At 34.2% G+C, this 21,527-nt stretch overlaps 1 protein-coding gene across 1 annotated transcript; it reads left to right on the forward strand.

The window, feature by feature from the left end:
- Positions 1-15,026: 15,026 nt before the first annotated feature.
- Positions 15,027-21,252, forward strand: LOC139891281 (uncharacterized). Its single transcript, XM_071874234.1, has 5 exons — positions 15,027-15,173; positions 17,478-19,172; positions 19,396-19,516; positions 19,751-19,810; positions 20,273-21,252. The coding sequence occupies exons 2-5, from the start codon at positions 17,590-17,592 to the stop codon at positions 21,116-21,118; spliced, it is 2,610 nt and encodes an 869-aa protein (XP_071730335.1). The 5' UTR covers positions 15,027-15,173; positions 17,478-17,589; the 3' UTR covers positions 21,119-21,252.
- Positions 21,253-21,527: the final 275 nt, after the last annotated feature.

Genomic DNA, 21,527 nt, shown 5'->3' on the forward strand with positions numbered 1-21,527 from the left:
CTCAGGTGAATACTAAGAGCTTCCGCTGTTGCATACTAAAATAAGGACAAGATTTGGAGTCCATATTTGTATGATATTGTGTAAAAACTGCATTCAAGAAACATATGTCGATGTAATATATTTCTATTGTAAACCATTATATAATGGTCATGTGTAAACAGTATATTTTAGATTATCATTATTTGATAATCTACGTAATGTTTTTAAAACCTTTATTGATAAAATAAAGGTTATGGTTGTTTTAAAAATGAATGCAGTCTTTGAAAAACGTCTCATATAGAGGTCAAAACCTCGCAACAAAATCAATTAATATGAAACGTTTATAATCAATATGAACGGGACATTTCAGTTGGTATCCGAGCGTTGGTCTTAGAGAACCAGAAAATTTGCATTAGTGTGTCTTATCGAGTTTGTTAGGATGCATTAGTGAGTCTGGACTTCGGCCGTGTTTTCTTTAAAAATGATTGCTTAACATTTTTGTTGAAAACTATATATTATTAACATGTAAATATTATGTGATATATTAATCTCTTAACATGTTTGACATTGTGTGATAGATGTCTATCTCTAGCACAAATCCCATTGACTCACCTAATAATAACGAAGAGTCGAATATATATTTGCAAGATTCACAAGTTCCCGAAGAACCGAAAGAAGAGGAAATGGAACCGGAAGAAGAGGAACCAGAAGAAGAGGAACCGGAAGAAGAAGAGGTTCCGGAGGGGGGAATAGTAGGAACCACATAAAACCGGTCAAATAAAAGAAAATCCTCAACCAATGGACCAAAGTTAATAATGGTCAATGGTGTTTCCGCTAAGGAAGCAAAATATTGGGAAAATTACCAATTTTCCGATGAATCGGATCCTGATGAGGATTCCGATGATGTTATGGAAATTACCCCGACCCAATTTAATAAGGCAAAAGAAAATAATAAGGGAAAAGACATCAAAATAGAGAAATCTGATTCCGACCCCGATGAACTTTATATGTACAGTCAACACCCGTATTTTCAATATCGTGACAATAATCCGGGAACCTCTAAACCACCAGGTTTTTCTAAACCAATGTGGAAAACAATGACTCGTATTAGAGGAACATCATATATCCCTAGAATATTAGGAAAAAGAACCAAGTCCGAAGAAGAAGAAACCAGTGATTCAGATTAAAGGGGTGTGAGCATGTTGTGTAATAAATGTATTGTAGTGTGCTTGTACTTTTATGTTCTATGTAAAAATTATTTGTATTGTTTGTTATTACGAATCTAATCCTTGTCTATTTTACAGTATAAAAACAAAATGGACGTTAAGGGTAGACAACCGAATATTTTAGAAGACCTACCAGAGGATATGATTGAGGAAATCTTGTCTAGAGTCGGTCAGAATTCATCAGCACATTTAGTTATGGCGAAATTAACTTGTCAAACATTTGAAAGACTTTTCAGAAATGCCTTAGTTTATAAAAGGCTTTCCTTTGATAGGTGGGGTATATCACATTGGGGAGACTTTAAGTTACGCCGTGTTTTCTTTAAAGCGTTAAATGCGGGGAACCCAAATGCAATTTTATGCTACGGGTTAAGAACCTATTTTGACTCAACATATCCCAACATAGGATTTCGTGAATTAGAAAGAGCTTCTAACATGCAACATAAAGAAGCATGTTATGCTTACGGATTAGTGATGTTCGCTTCTTACCAAAGTGAGAAAAAGAACATCGGATTGCAGCTTTTAAATAAAACTTTCCCACAAGTGACGGATTCAGTAGTTGGGGTGAGAAACAAGGTTTTTAGATTATTACGGGGCTGTTGGACATTACGAAACCCTCGTCCTTTTGACGACATTAAAATATGCTGCCTAGCTAATGGTCATAACGGTTATTTTCCACAAGACCATGGATGGGAAGTCGTCTTAGTAAAACCAGAATGCATGACTTGTTTCTGGACTTATGAATTACGTGTCTTTATTTCCTTTGCTGAACAACTTGCGTATTAACTAGATTTATCTTCAAAACTGTCCTGTATCATAGTGTACTATATTTCATGTTATATGTAATATAGCGAAGTTGTAAGTTTGAAGAATATTTGTATGTGATATATTATTATAATCAGTTTTTCTTATGGAATTGTAGTAGTTGAATTGTATATTAGCTACTAAGTATGAACTTAACGGGTAGGTAGTACCCGAATTTAAAATTATAAAACGCTAATATGAAGAAAAAGCTTTTATAAATGAGTTCATATTATGCTACGAGATACTATTGACTACTCTTAATATTCTGTATGATTAAATTGTTTCATTTGACTATTTTGAAGGAAATGGCACCGACTACTCGACACACCTTGAATATGAGCGAAGAGGAATTTCGTGCCTTTCTTGCTTCAAACATAGCCGCAGTACAGGTCGCGCTACATACCAACAATAACTCTGAATCTAGCAATACAGCTAACGGCGCAAGAAATCGTGTAGGATGCTCCTACAAGGAATTCACTACCTGCAAACCTTCAGAATTTGATGGGACCGAAGGACCAATCGGATTGAAACGGTGGACCGAGAAAGTTGAATCGGTGTTTGCCATAAGTAAGTGTGCTGAAGAAGACAAAGTGAAGTACGCTACGCATACCTTCACAGGTAGTGCGTTAACATGGTGGAATAACTATCTAGAGCAAGTGGGACAAGATGCTGCTTACGCGCTACCGTGGTCAGAATTCAAGCACTTGATGAACGAGAAGTACCGTCCTAGAACTGAGGTCAATAAGCTCAAGTCAGAACTTAGAGGGTTACGAACACAGGGATTCGATATTACTTCGTACGAAAGACGATTCACAGAATTGTGCCTATTGTGTCCGAGAGCGTTCGAAGATGAGGAAGAGAAGATCGACGCGTTTGTGAAAGGGTTACCGGAGAGAATCCAAGAAGATATAAGTTCACACGAGCCTGCCTCCATACAAAAGGCATGTAAAATGGCTCACAAACTAGTGAACCAGATTGAGAGAAGAATTAAAGAACAGGCGGCCGAAGAGGCCAACGTGAAGCTAGTCAAAAGAAAGTGGGAGGAAAATGGTGATAAGAGTCACCAAAACAACAACAACTATCCCAACAATCGCAACATCAATCAAAACTACAACAAACGGCAAAACAATAACAACAACAACTACAACAATCATTCCAACAACAATAACAACCGCAACAACAATAAAAATCAGAAGAAGCTATGCCAAAGGTGTGAAAAGTATCACTCGGGGTTCTGCACCAAATTTTGCAACAAGTGTAAAAGAAATGGTCATAGCGCGGCGAAGTGTGAGGTCTACGGACCAGGGGTTAACAGAACGAAAGGAACAAATGGTGTCGGAACGAGTAATGGCAGAGCAAGTAGTGTCGGAGCAAGTTATGCCAATGTAGTTTGTTATAAATGTGGAAAACCGGGCCACATTATTAGAAATTGCCCGAACCAGGAGAACACGAATGGACAAGGCCGCGGAAGAGTTTTCAATATTAATGCGTTAGAGGCACAGGAAGACCCGGAGCTTGTTACGGGTACGTTTCTTATTGACAATAAATCTGCTTACGTTTTATTTGATTCGGGTGCGGATAGAAGCTATATGAGTAGAGATTTTTGTGCTAAATTAAGTTGTCCATTGACGCCTTTGGATAGTAAATTTTTACTCGAATTAGCAAATGGTAAATTAATTTCAGCAGATAATATATGTCGGAATCGAGAAATTAAACTGGTTAGCGAAACATTTAAGATTGACTTGATACCAGTAGAGTTAGGGAGTTTTGATGTGATAATCGGTATGGACTGGTTGAAAGAAGTGAAAGCAGAGATCGTTTGTTACAAAAATGCAATTCGCATTATACGAGAAAAAGGAAAACCCTTAATGGTGTACGGAGAAAAGGGCAACACGAAGCTACATCTTATTAGTAATTTGAAGGTACAAAAACTAATAAGAAAAGGTTGCTATGCTGTTCTAGCACATGTCGAGAAAGTACCAACTGAAGAAAAGAGCATCAATGATGTTCCCGTCGCAAAAGAATTTCCCGATGTATTTCCGAAAGAATTACTGGGATTACCCCCACATCGATCCGTTGAATTTCAAATAGATCTTGTACCAGGAGCTGCACCAATAGCTCGTGCTCCTTACAGACTCACACCCAGCGAGATGAAAGAACTGCAAAGCCAATTACAAGAACTTTTAGAGCGTGGTTTCATTCGACCAAGCACATCACCGTGGGGAGCTCCTGTTTTGTTTGTCAAGAAGAAAGATGGTACATTCAGGTTGTGTATCGACTACCGAGAGTTGAACAAACTTACCATCAAGAACCGCTATCCACTACCGAGAATCGACGACTTATTTGATCAACTACAAGGCTCGTCTGTTTATTCAAAGATTGACTTACATTCCGGGTATCATCAAATGCGGGTGAAAGAAGATGATATTCCAAAGACTGCTTTCAGAACACGTTACGGTCATTACGAGTTTATGGTCATGTCGTTTGGTTTAACTAATGCACCAGCTGTGTTCATGGACCTTATGAACCGAGTGTGTGGACCATACCTTAACAAGTTTGTCATTGTTTTCATTGATGACATACTTATTTACTCAAAGAATGACCAAGAACACGGTGAACATTTGAGAAAGGTGTTAGAAGTATTGAGGAAGGAAGAATTGTACGCTAAGTTTTCAAAGTGTGCATTTTGGTTAGAAGAAGTTCAATTCCTCGGTCACATAGTGAACAAAGAAGGTATTAAGGTGGATCCGGCAAAGATAGAAACTGTTGAAAAGTGGGAAACCTCGAAAACTCCGAAACACATACGCCAGTTTTTAGGACTAGCTGGTTACTACAGAAGGTTCATCCAAGACTATTCCAGAATAGCAAAACCCTTGACTGCATTAATGCATAAAGGGAAGAAATTTGAATGGAAGGATGAACAAGAGAAAGCGTTTCAGTTATTGAAGAAAAAGCTAACTACGGCACCTATATTGTCATTGCCTGAAGGGAATGATGATTTTGTGATTTATTGTGACGCATCAAAGCAAGGTCTTGGTTGTGTATTAATGCAACGAACGAAGGTGATTGCTTATGCGTCTAGATAATTGAAGATTTACGAACAAAATTATACGACGCATGATTTGGAATTAGGCGCGGTTGTTTTTGCATTAAAGACTTGGAGGCACTACTTATATGAGGTCAAAAGCATTATATATACCGACCACAAAAGTCTTCAACACATATTTAATCAGAAACAACTGAATATGAGGCAGCGTAGGTGGATTGAATTGTTGAATGATTACGACTTTGAGATTCGTTACCACCCGGGGAAGGCAAATGTGGTAGCCGACGCCTTGAGCAGGAAGGACAGAGAACCCATTCGAGTAAAATCTATGAATATAATGATTCACAATAACCTTACTACTCAAATAAAGGAGGCGCAACAAGGAGTTTTAAAAGAGGGAAATTTAAAGGATGAAATACCCAAAGGATCGGAGAAGCATCTTAATATTCGGGAAGACGGAAACCGGTATAGGGCTGAAAGGATTTGGGTACCAAAATTTGGAGATATGAGAGAAATGGTACTTAGAGAAGCTCATAAAACCAGATACTCAATACATCCTGGAACGGGGAAGATGTACAAGGATCTCAAGAAACATTTTTGGTGGCCGGGTATGAAAGCCGATGTTGCTAAATATGTAGGAGAATGTTTGACGTGTTCTAAGGTCAAAACTGAGCATCAGAAACCATCAGGTCTACTTCAACAACCCGAAATCCCGGAATGGAAATGGGAAAATATTACCATGGATTTCATCGCTAAATTGCCAAGGACTGCAAGTGGTTTTGATACTATTTGGGTAATAGTTGATCGTCTCACCAAATTAGCACACTTCCTGCCAATAAGAGAAGATGACAAGATGGAGAAGTTAGCACGACTGTATTTGAAGGAAGTCGTCTCCAGACATGAAATACCAATCTCTATTATCTCTGATAGGGATGGCAGATTTATTTCAAGATTCTGGCAGACATTACAGCAAGCATTAGGAACTCGTCTAGACATGAGTACTGCCTATCATCCATAAACTGATGGGTAGAGTGAAAGGATGATACAAATGCTTGAAGACATGCTACGAGCATGTGTTATTAATTTCGGAAACAGTTGGGATCGACATCTACCGTTAGCAGAATTTTCCTACAACAACAGCTACCATTCAAGCATTGAGATGGCACCGTTTGAAGCACTTTATGGTAGAAAGTGCAGGTCTCCGATTTGTTGGAGTGAAGTGGGGGATAGACAGATTACGGGTCCGGATATAATACAAGAAACTACCGAGAAGATCATCGAAATTCAACAACGGTTGAAAATCGCCCAAAGTCGACAAAAGAGCTACGCTGACATTAAAAGAAAAGATATAGAATTTGAAATTGGAGAGATGGTCATGCTTAAAGTTGCACCTTGGAAAGGCGTTGTTCGATTTGGTAAACGAGGGAAATTAAATCCAAGGTATATCGGACCATTCAAGATTATTGATCGTGTCGGACCAGTAGCTTACCGACTTGAGTTACCTCAACAACTCGCAGCTGTACATAACACTTTTCATGTCTCGAATTTGAAGAAATATTTTGCAAAAAAGAAGATCTCACTATTCCATTAGATGAAATCCAAATCAACGAAAAACTTCAATTCATCGAAGAACCCGTCGAAATAATGGATCGTGAGGTTAAAAGACTTAAGCAAAACAAGAGACCAATTGTTAAGGTTCGATGGAATGCTCGTATAGGACCCGAGTTCACCTGGGAATGAGAAGATCAGATGAAGAAGAAATACCCGCATTCATTTCCAGAAGATACGTCAACACCTCCAACTGCGTAAAGTTTCGGGACAAAATTTATTTAACGGGTAGGTACTGTAGTGACCCGAACTTTTCCATGTTTATATATATATATATTAAATGAAATTGTTATTTACATGATTAAGTATTTCCAACATGTTAAGCAATCAAACTTATTAAGACTTGATTAATTGAAATAGGTTTCATATAGACAATTGATCACCCATGTTGACGGGCGATTCACGAACGTTACAAAATTGTAAAAAACTACATGTTGTGGTATATATAGACATATATATATATATGGTTGACATAAGATTATGATGAGTAAGTATCGCACTAAGTATATTAACAATGTGTGATATACATAAGAAATGAGATTACTAAGTTAAGAAACTCGAAATGATATATATAACGATTATCGTTATGATAACGTCTACTAAATACATATATATCATATTAAGATATTGATACACTATATTTAATATGATAAAATGATATTTAAATATATCATTAAGTGTGTTAACAATGAACTACATATGTAAAAAAAAAAAAAAAAACTAGACTACTAACCCAAGAATTACGAAACGAGACTTATATGTAACGATTATCGTTGTAACGATATTTTAATGTATATATCATATTAAGAGATATTCATACATCATAATATCATGATAATATAATAATTTAACATCTCATTTGATATAATAAACATTGGGTTAACAACATTAATTGAGATCGTTAACTTAAAGGTTTCAAAACAACACTTACATGTAACGACTAACGAAGACTTAACGACTCCATTAGAATGTATATACATGTTGTGTTTTGATATGTATTCTTACACTTTTGAAAGACTTCAAGACACATATCAAAGTACTTCTACTTAAAAAAAATGCTTACAATTACATCCTCATTCAGTTTCATCAACAATTCTACTCGTATGCACCCGTATTCGTACTCGTACAATACACAGCTTTTAGATGTATGTACTATTGGTATATACACTCCAATGATCAGCTCTTAGCAGCCTATGTGAGTCACCTAAAACATGTGGAAACCATCATTTGGCAACTAGCATGAAATATCTCATAAAATTACAAAAATATTAGTAATCATTCATGACTTATTTACATGAAAACAAAATTACATATCCTTTATATCTAATCCATATACCAACGACCAAAAATACCTACAAACGCTTTCATTCTTCAATTTTCTTCATCTAATTGATCTCTCTCAAGTTCCATCTTCAAGTTCTAAGTGTTCTTTATAAATTCCATAAGTATAGTTTCATAAAAATCAAGAATACTTCCAAGTTTGCAAGTCTACTTCCAAGCTTTCTAATCCATTCCAAGTAATCATCTAAGATCAAGGAACCTTTGTTATTTACAGTAGGTTATCTTTATAATTCAATGTAATATTCATATTCAAACTTTGATTCAATTTCTACAACTATAACAATCTTATTTCTAGTGAAAATCTTACTTGAACTGTTTTCGTGTCATGATTCTGCTTCAAGAACTTTCAAGCCATCCAAGGATCCTTTTGTAGTGCCCCGAACTTTTCCATGTTTATATATATATTAAATGAAATTGTTATTTATATGATTAAGTGTTTCCAACATGTTAAGCAATCAAACTTGTTAAGACTTGATTAATTAAAATAGGTTTCATATAGACAATTGACCACCCAAGTTGACCGGTGATTCACGAACGTTAAAACTTGTAAAAACTATACGATGATATATATATGGTTATATATATAGTTAACATGATTTTATTATAATTATGTATCTCATTAGGTATTTTAACAATGAGTTATATACATAAAGATGAGACTATTAATTTAAGAAACTCGAAAACGATATATATAACGATTATCGTTATAACAACGTCTTACTAGATACATATGAATCATATTAAGATATTGATACACTTGGTTAATTATGTTAAATGATAAGTAAATATATTATTAAGTGTATTAACAATGAAATACATATGTAAAAATAATACTACTAACTTAATGATTTCGAAACGAGACATATATGTAACGATTATCGTTGTAACGACATTTAACTGTATATATATCATACTAAGATATATTATATATCATAATATCATAATAATATAACAATTTAACATCTCATTTGTTATAATAAACAATGGGTTAACAACATTCAACAAGATCGTTAACCTAAAGGTTTCAAAATAACATTTACATGTAACGACTAACGATGACTTAACGACTCAGTTAAAATGTATATACATGTAGTGTTTTAATATGTATTCATACACTTTTGAAAGACTTAAATACACTTATCAAAATACTTCTACTTAACAAAAATACTTACAATTACATCCTCGTTCAGTTTCATCAACAATTCTACTTGTATGCACTCGTATTCGTACTCGTACAATACACAGCTTTTAGATGTATATACTATTGGTATATACACTCCAATGATCAGCTCTTAGCAGCCCATGTGAGTCACCTAACACATGTGGGAACCATCATTTGGCAACTAGCATGAAATATCTCATAAAATTACAAAAATATGAGTAATCATTCATGACTTATTTACATGAAAACAAAATTACATATCCTTTATATCTAATCCATACACCAACGACCAAAAACACCTACAAACACTTTCATTCTTCAATTTTATTCATCTAATTAATCTCTCTCAAGTTCTATCTTCAAGTTCTAAGTGTTCTTCATAAATTCCAAAAGTTCTAGTTTCATAAAATCAAGAATACTTCCAAGATTGCAAGTTTACTTCCAAGTTTTCTAAATCCATTCCAAGTAATCATCCAAGATCAAGAAACCTTTGTTAATTACAGTAGGTTATCTTTCTAATACAAGATAATAATCATATTCAAACTTTAATTCAATTTCTATAACTATAACAATCTTATTTCGAGTGGAAATCTTACTTGAAATTGTTTTCGTGTCATGATTCTGCTTCATGAACTTTCAAGCCATCCAAGGATCCTTTGAAGCTAGATCTAATTTTCTCATTTCCAGTAGGTTTATCCAAGGAACTTGAGGTAGTAATGATGTTCATAACATCATTCGATTCATACATATAAATCTATCTTATTCGAAGGTTTAAACTTGTAATCACTAGAACATAGTTTAGTTAATTCTAAACTTGTTCGCAAATAAAAGTTAATCCTTCTAACTTGACTTTTAAAATCAACTAAACACATGTTATATATCTATATGATATGCTAACTTAAAGATTTAAAACCTGGAAACATGAAAAACACCGTAAAATCGGATTTACGCCGTCGTAGTAACACCGCGGGCTGTTTTGGGTTAGTTAATTAAAAACTATGACAAACTTTGATTTAAAAGTTGTTATTCTGGGAAAATAATTTTTATTATGAACATGAAACTATATCCAAAAATTATGGTTAAACTCAAAGTGGAAGTATGTTTTCTAAAATGGTCATCTAGACGTCGTTCTTTCGACTGAAATGACTACCTTTACAAAAATGACTTGTAACTTATTTTTCCGACTATAAACCTATACTTTTTATGTTTAGATTCATAAAATAGAGTTCAATATGAAACCATAGCAATTTGATTCACTCAAAACGGATTTAAAATGAAGAAGTTATGGGTAAAACAAGATTGGATAATTTTTCTCATTTTAGCTACGTGAAAATTGGTAACAAATCTATTCCAACCATAACTTAATCAACTTGTATTGTATATTATGTAATCTTGAGATACCATAGACACGTATACAATGTTTCGACCTATCATGTCGACACATCTATATATATTTAGGAACAACCATAGACACTCTATATGTGAATGTTGGAGTTAGCTACACAGGGTTGAGGTTGATTCCAAAATATATATAGTTTGAGTTGTGATCAATACTGAGATACGTATACACTGGGTCGTGGATTGATTCAAGATAATATTTATCGATTTATTTCTGTACATCTAACTGTGGACAACTAGTTGTAGGTTACTAACGAGGACAGCTGACTTAATAAACTTAAAACATCAAAATATATTAAAAGTGTTGTAAATATATTTTGAACATACTTTGATATATATGTATATATTGTTATAGGTTCGTGAATCAACCAGTGGCCAAGTCTTACTTCCCGACGAAGTAAAAATCTGTGAAAGTGAGTTATAGTCCCACTTTTAAAATCTAATATTTTTGGGATGAGAATACATGCAGGTTTTATAAATGATTTACAAAATAGACACAAGTACGTGAAACTACATTCTATGGTTGAATTATCGAAATCAAATATGCCCCTTTTTATTAAGTCTGGTAATCTAAGAATTAGGGAACAGACACCCTAATTGACGTGAATCCTAAAGATAGATCTATTGGGCCTAACAAGCCCCATCCAAAGTACCGGATGCTTTAGTACTTCGAAATTTATATCATATCCGAAGGGTGTCCCAGAATGATGGGGATATTCTTATATATGCATCTTGTTAATGTCGGTTACCAGGTGTTCACCATATGAATGATTTTTATCTCTATGTATGGGATGTATATTGAAATATGAAATCTTGTGGTCTATTGTTACGATTTGATATATATAGGTTAAACCTATAACTCACCAACATTTTTGTTGACGTTTAAAGCATGTTTATTCTCAGGTGAATATTAAGAGCTTCCGCTGTTGCATACTAAAATAAGGACAAGATTTGGAGTCCATATTTATATGATATTATGTAAAAACTGCATTCAAGAAACATATGTCGATGTAATATATTTCTATTGTAAACCATTATGTAATGGTCGTGTGTAAACAGTATATTTTAGATTATCATTATTTAATAATCTACGTAATGCTTTTGAAACCTTTATTGATAAAATAAAGGTTATGGTTGTTTTAAAAATGAATGCAGTCTTGAAAAACGTCTCATATAGAGGTCAAAACCTCGCAACGAAATCAATTAATATGGAACGTTTATAATCAATATGAACGGGACATTTCACCTTTGAAGCTAGATCCATTTTTCTCATTTCCAGTGGTTTTATTCAGAAAACTTAAGGTAGTAATGATGTTCATAACATCATTCGATTCATTCATATAAAGCTATCTTATTCGATGGTTTAAACTTGTAATCACTAGAACATAGTTTAGTTAATTCTAAACTTGTTCGCAAACAAAAGTTAATCCTTCTAACTTGACTTTTAAAATCAACTAAACACATTTTCTATATCTATATGATATGCTAACTTAATGATTTAAAACATGGAAACACAATGAATACCATAAAATCGGATATACGCCGTCGTAGTGAAACCGGGGGCTGTTTTGGTTTGGATAATTAAAAACTATGATAAACTTTGATTAAAAGTTGTTTTTCTGGGAAAATGATTTTTCATATGAACATGATACTATATCCAAAAATCTTGGTTAAACTCAAAGTGAAAGTATGTTTTTCAAAATGGTCATCAAGATGTCGTTCTTTCGACAGAAATGACTACCTCTTTAGTAATTGACATGTAACTTAAATTTTCGACTATAAGCCTATACTTTTTCTATTTGGATTCTTAAATTAGAGTTCAATATGAAATCATAGCAATTTGATTCACTCAAAACGGATTTAAAATGAAGAAGTTATGGGTAAAACAAGATTGGATATTTTTGATCTTTTTAGCTACGGAAAATGTTTAACAAATCTATACAAATCATATCCTAGCTAACTTATATTGTATTATACATGTATTCTAATATATTATGTAATCTTGGGATACCATAGACACATATACAAATGTTTTGACATATCATATCGACCCATGTATATATATTATTTGGAACAATCATAGACACTCTATATGCAGTAATGTTGGAGTTAGCTATACAGGGTTGAGGTTGATTCCAAATATATATATACTTTGAGTTGTGATCTAGCCTGAGACGTGTATACACTGGGTCGTGGATTGATTCAAGATAATATATATCGATTTATTTCTGTACATCTAACTGTGGACAACTAGTTGTAGGTTACTAACGAGGACAAATAGTGTTTACTGTAGCAAATAGCGTTTTCACTGTAGCACTGTAGCAAAATAGCGTTTTCATTGTAGCAAATAGTGTTTTTACTGTAGCAAATAGTATTTTACTGTAGCAAAGTCGTTTTTACAGTAGCAATTAGTGTTTTACTTGTACATCTTATAATATATATATATATATATATATATATATATATATATATATATATATATATATATATATGTATATTTACATAATATTAAATCATATAGAGAATTGGTTTAAATTAGTCGAAATTTTCCGGGTCATCACACTCTCCAACGTAGGTCACTTCCAAGCTAAACAACATTAATTTTGGTCCAGAATATCACGGCCTAAAATATTTAGAGGTTTTAACTTCCTTTGTTCATTGATTTTCAGAATTATTTACATATTATGCTTATTGCATTTACTTATTAAAGACAAATCGAAGATGAATATGCGAAAATCATGATTTTTTAAAGTTGTTAAAATTATCCTTAATTATCGTCGAATTGTTTTTAAATATGCAAAAATGTTATCGATGATTTATCAGCTAAAATCCAGCAGATCATGCTCTCGAGTATCCGCTGAAAGGTTATTGACCCCAATATTGTTTTTCGGATTGGTTACCTTACTATATTTTGTTGGTTTTGTTTGACTAAGTGGCGATGTGTTGATATTTTAGTGTATTCATTGAGTTTTATTTAAATATAGACATCTTATGTGATTATTTCAAACATTTTATTTAAATATAACTATTTTTTGACGGTTTGTGAACAAGCGTGCCGTTGGTTCAAAATCTAGTTAAAAGTATATTTGATCGTGTACATATAAAAACAAACGAAGGGCTCGATTGAAGGTTTGGTTAGGGTGGAAGGCAAATTGATTGGTCGAAGACGCTTCCGAAGCAAAAAGAGGGTACGAGGCTCGATTAAGGAAAGGTATAGGGGTGGTGGTTCGAAGGTCTAAGTTTGATGAGTAAGTTTCTTCGTTTGTTAGTTTCATTGAGCTCACGTTGTTATAGTTATTTGTATTTGTGTGAGTCAGTTGTGTTTGTTTTAGGGTTGGTGTTCGTGTTTTATTGGTTTTTGAGTTGTGTTGGCTTCGATGCCTATGTTTGTATCCGTGTTTCTGAGTCTTCATTTTTGAGATGAAGGTCTCGTGTAGGGATGACAATGGATGTCCGATCCATCGGATATCCATCCGATTTGATCCATTTAGATGGATATGGATTATCTAAACGGATGATAAATGGATATGGATATGGATGATGTGAAAAATTAGTGGATCGGGTAAGGATGACAGTTAATCATCCATGAATATATTCATTTACCACCCGAAATACATATACATATACACATATAAATATATACATGTTTACTTAAATATATGCATATATATTTAGATATCCTTATTTATGTGCACTATAAACTATTAAAATATTATCGAAAATATAGATTATGAAGATACAACTATGTGAATAGTATTAAATTCATATATTTTATATATATTACACATCTTTGTTAAAAATATTTTGATGATTACATATCATAATAGAAATATTTTTAGAAAAACTTTGCATTCAACGGATATCCGATAACCCGCTTAATCCAACGGATATGGATATGGATGGATGAATTATATTTAAATGGATATGAATATGGATATGAATTTTAAAAATTAAATGGATATGAATATGGATATAGGTGCACCCGATCCATATCCGATCCATTGCCATCCCTAGTCTCGTGTTATATAATAGTTTCAGTTTTTTGCCAAAACAAAAAAAATAAAAAAAATAAAAACAAATGAAGTATTATCTATTACTCCCTTCCGTCCCATATTAATAGTCCACATTTTCTTTTTCGTTCGTCCTAAATTAATAGTTCACTTTCATAAATAGAAAAAAATAATTGATTAAAATACTTTTATACCCTTGCTTTATTTAAGTAAGATAAAAGTATAGGTAAAAAGTAATGGGTAAAACTGAAAAGTAGTAAAAAAGTGGACAAAAAGTATATGTGACAGTCACTTTTTCTTAAACGATGTGTTTTTTTGTCTGTGAACTATTAAATTATTCCGGACTACTTTTACATTTTCGCCATGGTCCCACAACATCCGTGCTTCACATCCCGGCCCCTTTTTATCATTTTTTCTACCACACTTTCGTGTTTATAAAAAGGGGAAACCTATTTATTATCTTCTGGGTACTTCTAGGGTTTTCAGTTTATCCTTCCTTGTGTTAGCTACTATCATACGGATTAATACTAATATAAAACCCCCTTCTCAATTACTTAAATTACGTCTTACCTTTCAACTCCACCAAGCCGTTTACCGATTAGGTATTTGCCCTAATTTCGTTCTCTATCTATTAATTTTATTTGTTTCGACGACACGTTTATTGAAAGCTCTTTTTTATTACGAATTTTAATTGTTTTTTGCTTGCAAAATGAGGATATGATTAGTTCATCTTTGTGACTTGTTGCTTCTCATAAGTTGTAGCTTGTTATTTAATTCATATTGATAAGATGATCAATTTTGACTCAATTTGTATCATGTTTTTGATTGAATATTTACTGTTTGGCTGATTCAATATTTGTATCTTATTACTAAGCATGTATGATGTTACTTTATATACATGGAGGATGTTACATCTGTTGTGAGAAATTTAGTTTTATTAGAAAATTTGAAATATGGGAAAAAGATTGTTGTTTTTTTTTTTTTTTTTTTTAATAACCATCACTAGATAGTCTAGTGATTGTGGCCCTGAGTTCGTAAGAGGTCTCAGGTTCGAATCCTGGCTAGGATGAATATTTAGTGGTGGTCAGGTTCGTATGGGGTCGGATTACTCGCCCTCCCGGGTAGCCTGAACATGAAAACTTTCTACCTTTTAACCTTTTTAATGGCCCATGAGTAATTGTAGAAGTAGATTTTGAAAGGCTGTTTTTTTGTTTTGCTTGGGCAAATATCAACCGGTAATGTGCCCTAATCTCTGAAAGTTGTGACTGTTTCAGCTGTTTTGCTATAGGATTTCTCATATTTGGCTGGTTTGATCTCTCGACGCTGTATCTCGGTGTTCCGTTGATTAAGATATCTTCACTTGATAATGAAGGGTCTTACTCTTATTGCTTGAATTATGTGTAGAAACCTCTGCTTGAGGTGCTTTTTAGAGAAGTTTAAGGTGTCTTTCTTGTTACTGTAGGTCATTGTTCAGCAGGAGTCATCTCTGCTGTAACGAGAGTTGGTTATTATTTTTTAATTTTTGTAATTTTTATGCATGTGGTTAATGAATTTTCTGAGGCGGTGTTTATAAATGTTCTTCTCTACAAGAATGCAATTTTTGTCCTTTTGGTGTGGAGGCCGAAACAAGAAGTCAAGAATACATCTTTATGTGCAGGCTTCAGGCCAGGTGGATGTTTGAGTACGGTTAAGACGTTTGAAGCAGATAACCCCAGTATTTTGACATGTATATTTGTATTTCAAGTGTTCTGCAAGGTTATAACCATAATTCGCCGCAAACAACCCTCAATGCCTAGTGTAAAATACATAAGGATAACTTCATGACTGGTCATGTTTGTCTTTGGATGCAGTACATAACCTTTTTAGAACTTGATAATGAAAAACCTAGTTCTAATTGTACAGAAATCAAACGAGCATTGAATTAGATTTCAGAAGTCTGTTCATATTAACCAAATATCTAACAAGAAGACACACTGCATATAAAGATCAAAAAGACCCAATAATCATATCAAACAATAATTTTTTCCCCTAATGGAGGCCCTTTTGCTGAATACAGAACACATTGTATTGGATTTTTTTTTTTTTTTTTTTTTTTTTTTTAAATCATTATAAGATAAATATTCTGGATCAGAAGTTCAAAACTTTTAACACAAGTAGCTTGGGTACATAAGTTGTTAGCATGCACATTTTATAAGCTACGGATTGTTTGAAATATAATGATTGTATCAAATTCTTCCGAGCTTGTTATTTTAATCTGTCACATAATAAATAGCCAGTTCTATTAAAGATTATATATGATGAAAACGCGTCCCTTAGTTTGGTAGACGTAAGGGTTTTCGTAGACTCTGAATTATAAGTTTGTCTGAACAATACATCCTATTAGTGACTATCAGTGATGGATCCTTTGGCTAAAGACTAAAGCAGTTACATTTAATAACATACATGTATTCAAGTTTGGGCTAAATGGCCAGTCCTCAGGATAGTGATCGGTATACATAAGTTTGGATGTGACTATGCAGTTAAATTTGTGCTGTAACTATATGTTTGATTTGACATGAGCTTGTACTCGTTACCACGAATTCTTACCTTGTTTTCTGTCTTCCCAATGCCTTTCTTATTTGATGTAGTATATAGTTGCAATAAATGTTATGTATGAAGTTGCAGATGTGTTATTGCTCTTACTATATGTTATGTATGGTGTAGTATATGGTATCAGTAAATGTTATGTATGATGTTGCAGATGTGTTATGCTCTTACTGTATGTTATGTATGTAGTATATAGTTTCATTAAACAGTTTTAGTGCACAGGTTTTGGTCTCTTATATAGTAATGGTGGCATCCACTGCTTCCTTATATAACAAACATTTTATTGAACACTCACATGTTTCTGATTCGTTTGTGTGCAGACTTCTATCTTGAAATTGATGGCATACGTTGAACTGTTTGCTCTTCGTGTTGACTTTAGATAGCGTGCTCAATAACTTTGTTTAATCAATTATAGTAATCCGTACCTTGCAAATGGAACCAGTGTGGAATAATATAGGCTCGCAAAAGCCGTTACTACCTACAAAGCGGAAGGCATCTACAGAAGCCCTGTCCCCTACTGTTGTAGACAAAGGACTCACACATATGGACTCACTTACAAATAAAAGACCTGCCCAGTTGCAACCCGTGGCCAATAAGTCTGGGCCTCAACGGGTGCAGACACCAAAGAATAGAACTATAACTCAAGAACTCTCAGCAAAGGGTAGAAGTGGGTCATCTGAAGCAATACGGTCCAAGATGAGGGAAACATTAACTGCTGCGTTATCTGTTGGTATTCAGAATCAAGATAAAGATTCTAATTCTAATGAAGATAATAATAATAACTCTGCGTACGAAACAGGTAAAGAGCATGTGGGTTCTCAACAAGCTGATGTTAATAAGGTTGAAGATTGTGAAACATCTGCATCTAAGAACATTCAAGATAGGAAATTTGATGTGCAGGAACCTCAGTACAACTATGTAATGCCTGATGCTGATGGTTCATTTGGCGATACGTTTTTCGTCAAAGATGAACTTTTGCAGGGAAATGGACTTTCTTGGGCATGGGATATGGAACAAGTCCAAGTTGATGAAAAATCCAACAATGGGTTTGACCAGGGTCAAACCAACGGTATAGATGTTCCTGAAAATCAAGCGAAAAATATAAACTTTCCTGAAGAGCTAGCTTCAAAAGTTGAAGCAGAGTTATTTAAGCTGTTTGGAGGGGTGAATAAGAAATACAAAGAAAAAGGAAGGTCTTTAATGTTTAATTTAAAGGATCCTAATAATCCTGAACTGCGAGAGAAGGTTCTATCTGGTGCCATCTCACCTGAACGATTGTGTTCGATGACACCAGAGGAGCTTGCGTCTAAAGAACTTTCTGAATGGCGAATGGCAAAAGCGGAAGAGCTCGATAAGATGATAGTTTTACCGGACTCTGATGTTGATATCAGACGTTTGGTTAAGAAAAGCCACAAAGGTGAGTATCAAGTTGAGGTTGAACAAGACGATGCTGTTTCTGTTGAGGTTTCTGTTGGTGGATCGAGTACTTTTTCCCAGTTTCAGCCAAAGAAGAAGAAAACTCATGAAGTTAACGAGAAAGAAGTTACTGATGGTGACAAGATTAGCTCAGAAAACCTAACGATTCCTGCTGACGGGACGGATATTATGCAAGAATTAATAGTGGATGAATATAAAGATGAGGGCTTTTTACCTCCAATTGTCTCGTTAGATGAGTTCATGGAATCTTTAAATTCCGAGCCTCCGTTTGAGAACTTGCCAGTAGATTCTAAGGAATCTAAGGAATTAAAACTTGCTGCAGACAAGGTCAACTCAGAAACTGTTGGTCAAACCGATAGTGGCCAGGTGTCAGCTAAGACAACTTCTGCAGATACTCAAGGAATGGACCCACCAAAAGAGAAAACGACAGAGGCATTATTGAATACGAAACCTAATGTTACCTCTGTCGTAAGAAAACCTATGCCCGCCTCTAGTGCGGTTATAGGAGAACGTGTATGGGAAGGTGAATTACAGCTCACGTTAACTTCATCCGTTTCAGCTATTGGACTGTTTAGAAGGTAACTTATCTAATTTACTTATCTAATTTACTTATCTAATTTACTTTGCATTAAACATACTTTCATATGGATTTGTACTGGTTATGATTCTTGTGCATGGTGGTAGGGGCTTACATCAGCTTTTTGATCATAGTGATCACTACAATTTTGTATTTTGTGGGTTTTATATTTGTTTATTCTGATTAGTCATGGGAGTGTTTATTCTTTTTTTTTCTTCTTGTAGTGGTGAAAAAACGTCAACAAAGGAGTGGTGCGGTTCTATTGAGATCAAGGGGAAAGTGAGACTTGATGCATTTGAAAAGTTCCTTCAACAACTTCCTATGTCCAGAACCCGTGCAGTCATGGTACATTGAGTTTCCTTGCATTTCATTTAAATCTAATTGCCCTGTTTTCTTCATCTTTATGTAGTATACATCATGCAAAGAGTTAAACTTTTTTATGATTAGGAACGTACAACTTGCTATCAATTTATATCAACAGAAATTGTATTAATGTAACAATGACATTGGCCATTTGCAGTATAAATTGCATCGATGTAATAAGTCGTATAGTATCAGTAATCTCTTTTTCTTTTGCAGGTTTTGCATTTTGCTTTAAAGGAATCCTCTTCTGAGATTCATCATACAATGCTTTCTGAGGTGAGACTTTAGTTAAGAAAGCATAGAGGTGGCAATTATAACCCACTTGCAATAAGATTGAGCCGGTCAAATTGCCGAATTGGGAAAGTAACATTTGATTAAAACTGGAGTGGGTCAAACTGGCTAGAAGTCACTAAAGTCTACTTTTACTGCATAAAACTTCTTAAATCGTCATATTCATAGATTAAGATTATTTTAATCATGTTGAAAAATCAATCAGAATCGACACCTTAATCATTTAAAAATTTATCAAAAAGGACATGTTCTGACCCGTGCTAAAAATCTACCAGTTTAAACCCAAACTGCTTTGACCCGTCACCCTACCTGCCCATCTTGTCACCTCTAGAAAAGGGCATCTGTCTTTTACTCGTTTCACCGAGTATCAATTTGAATATATTTAATTTAAAATCATTCGTTTTTACACACTGTGGATTTAATAAACTTCATATCTACTTTTTTTAGGCAGCGGATTCGTATGTAGCAGATGAGAGGCTTGGATTTGGTGAACCAGTTCCTGGAGTCGAAATTTATTTCTGCCCACCTGATACGAAAATTATAGAAATGCTCTGCAAACACCTCTCTAAAAACCAGAACGATATACTCAAATCAACCGATAACGGCCTAATTGGTGTAGTTGTATGGCGAAGACCACATATTACTTTCAATAATTCTCCTGTATCTTCTCAACATAAACGTCATAAAACGCATACTAGGAGACATGAACCAATAAGTTCTGTTACAAATTCGAATTTAGCAAAACCCGTCAACAATAGGATGCCCCCACAGCCCAATAATAATAATACTAATAATGATGATGAAGATGATGATGACGTTCCTCCCGGGTTTGGTCCCGGTGCAGCTGCTACTGGTCGGGATGAAGATGACTTGCCAGAATTTAATTTCACTACCGGCCAAAAAACCCCTGCACAAGTTGGGTTCGGGTCAAAAGGAACCCAATCTAACCCATCTAGACCTGTAGTAGATCAGATGAGACAGCTTATTTATAAATATGGTCAGACTGCAAATGCAAATGGTGTTGAAGATGATGACATGCCTGAATGGCAACCACAACTCCCTCAAACCCATCAATTGCCTTTACAGAACATACAGCAGCCTGTGGGGCCCCATATGGTTAATCATATCAGGCCACCACCGATAGGACCTCATGTTAACGTATTACAAAATGTAGTTAGATGGCCACCCCCGCCGCCACCAGGTTCTCAAATGATACCTCCTAATAGTGGTGTACCAGGGCAGCATTATGGTGGGCAGTGGAGGCAGGATGCGCCTAGGAGTAGAGGTTTTTGATTTTCATTTTTGTAAATATTTCAAAAAATCTGTATCAGTTTTTACTAGTATTTGTGTTAGTACCTAGACTTCTTTTTCACTTTTGTATGGGAGATAAATTAAAGTTTTAAATGCTGTAAGAAATCTTTTTCTCATGTGGTGTTGCCCATAAAGTTTTATGTTTTTTAATTATGCTTTTTATTTTTATTGCATTGGTCTGGAATAAATTAAGGTAAGGTAAGCAGTAACTTCCAAAACTTTAAACTATAAAGGGGTGTCTTCGGTACATGTGTAGAGTGTGCAACCGAACAGAGCCTAAAAAATTTTAGGGGCCCAAAATTTTGAAAAATAGTAGTTTAATTATAATAAAAATGACAATATTCGTGAATAAAATAAATTGCTATGCTTTTTTAAGAATTTTTTTGTATTG

Source organism: Rutidosis leptorrhynchoides, chromosome 2, assembly GCF_046630445.1.
Source record: "Rutidosis leptorrhynchoides isolate AG116_Rl617_1_P2 chromosome 2, CSIRO_AGI_Rlap_v1, whole genome shotgun sequence".
NCBI lineage: Eukaryota > Viridiplantae > Streptophyta > Magnoliopsida > Asterales > Asteraceae > Rutidosis > Rutidosis leptorrhynchoides.

Bases quoted from the DNA above. Each gene is read 5' to 3' on its own strand.
- LOC139891281 (XM_071874234.1), top strand. From the start codon at position 17,590: ATGGAACCAGTGTGGAATAATATAGGCTCGCAAAAGCCGTTACTACCT. The intron at 19,517-19,750 runs GTACATTGAGTT...TTTCTTTTGCAG, and splicing joins CCAGAACCCGTGCAGTCATG to GTTTTGCATTTTGCTTTAAA. The intron at 19,811-20,272 runs GTGAGACTTTAG...TACTTTTTTTAG, and splicing joins ATCATACAATGCTTTCTGAG to GCAGCGGATTCGTATGTAGC.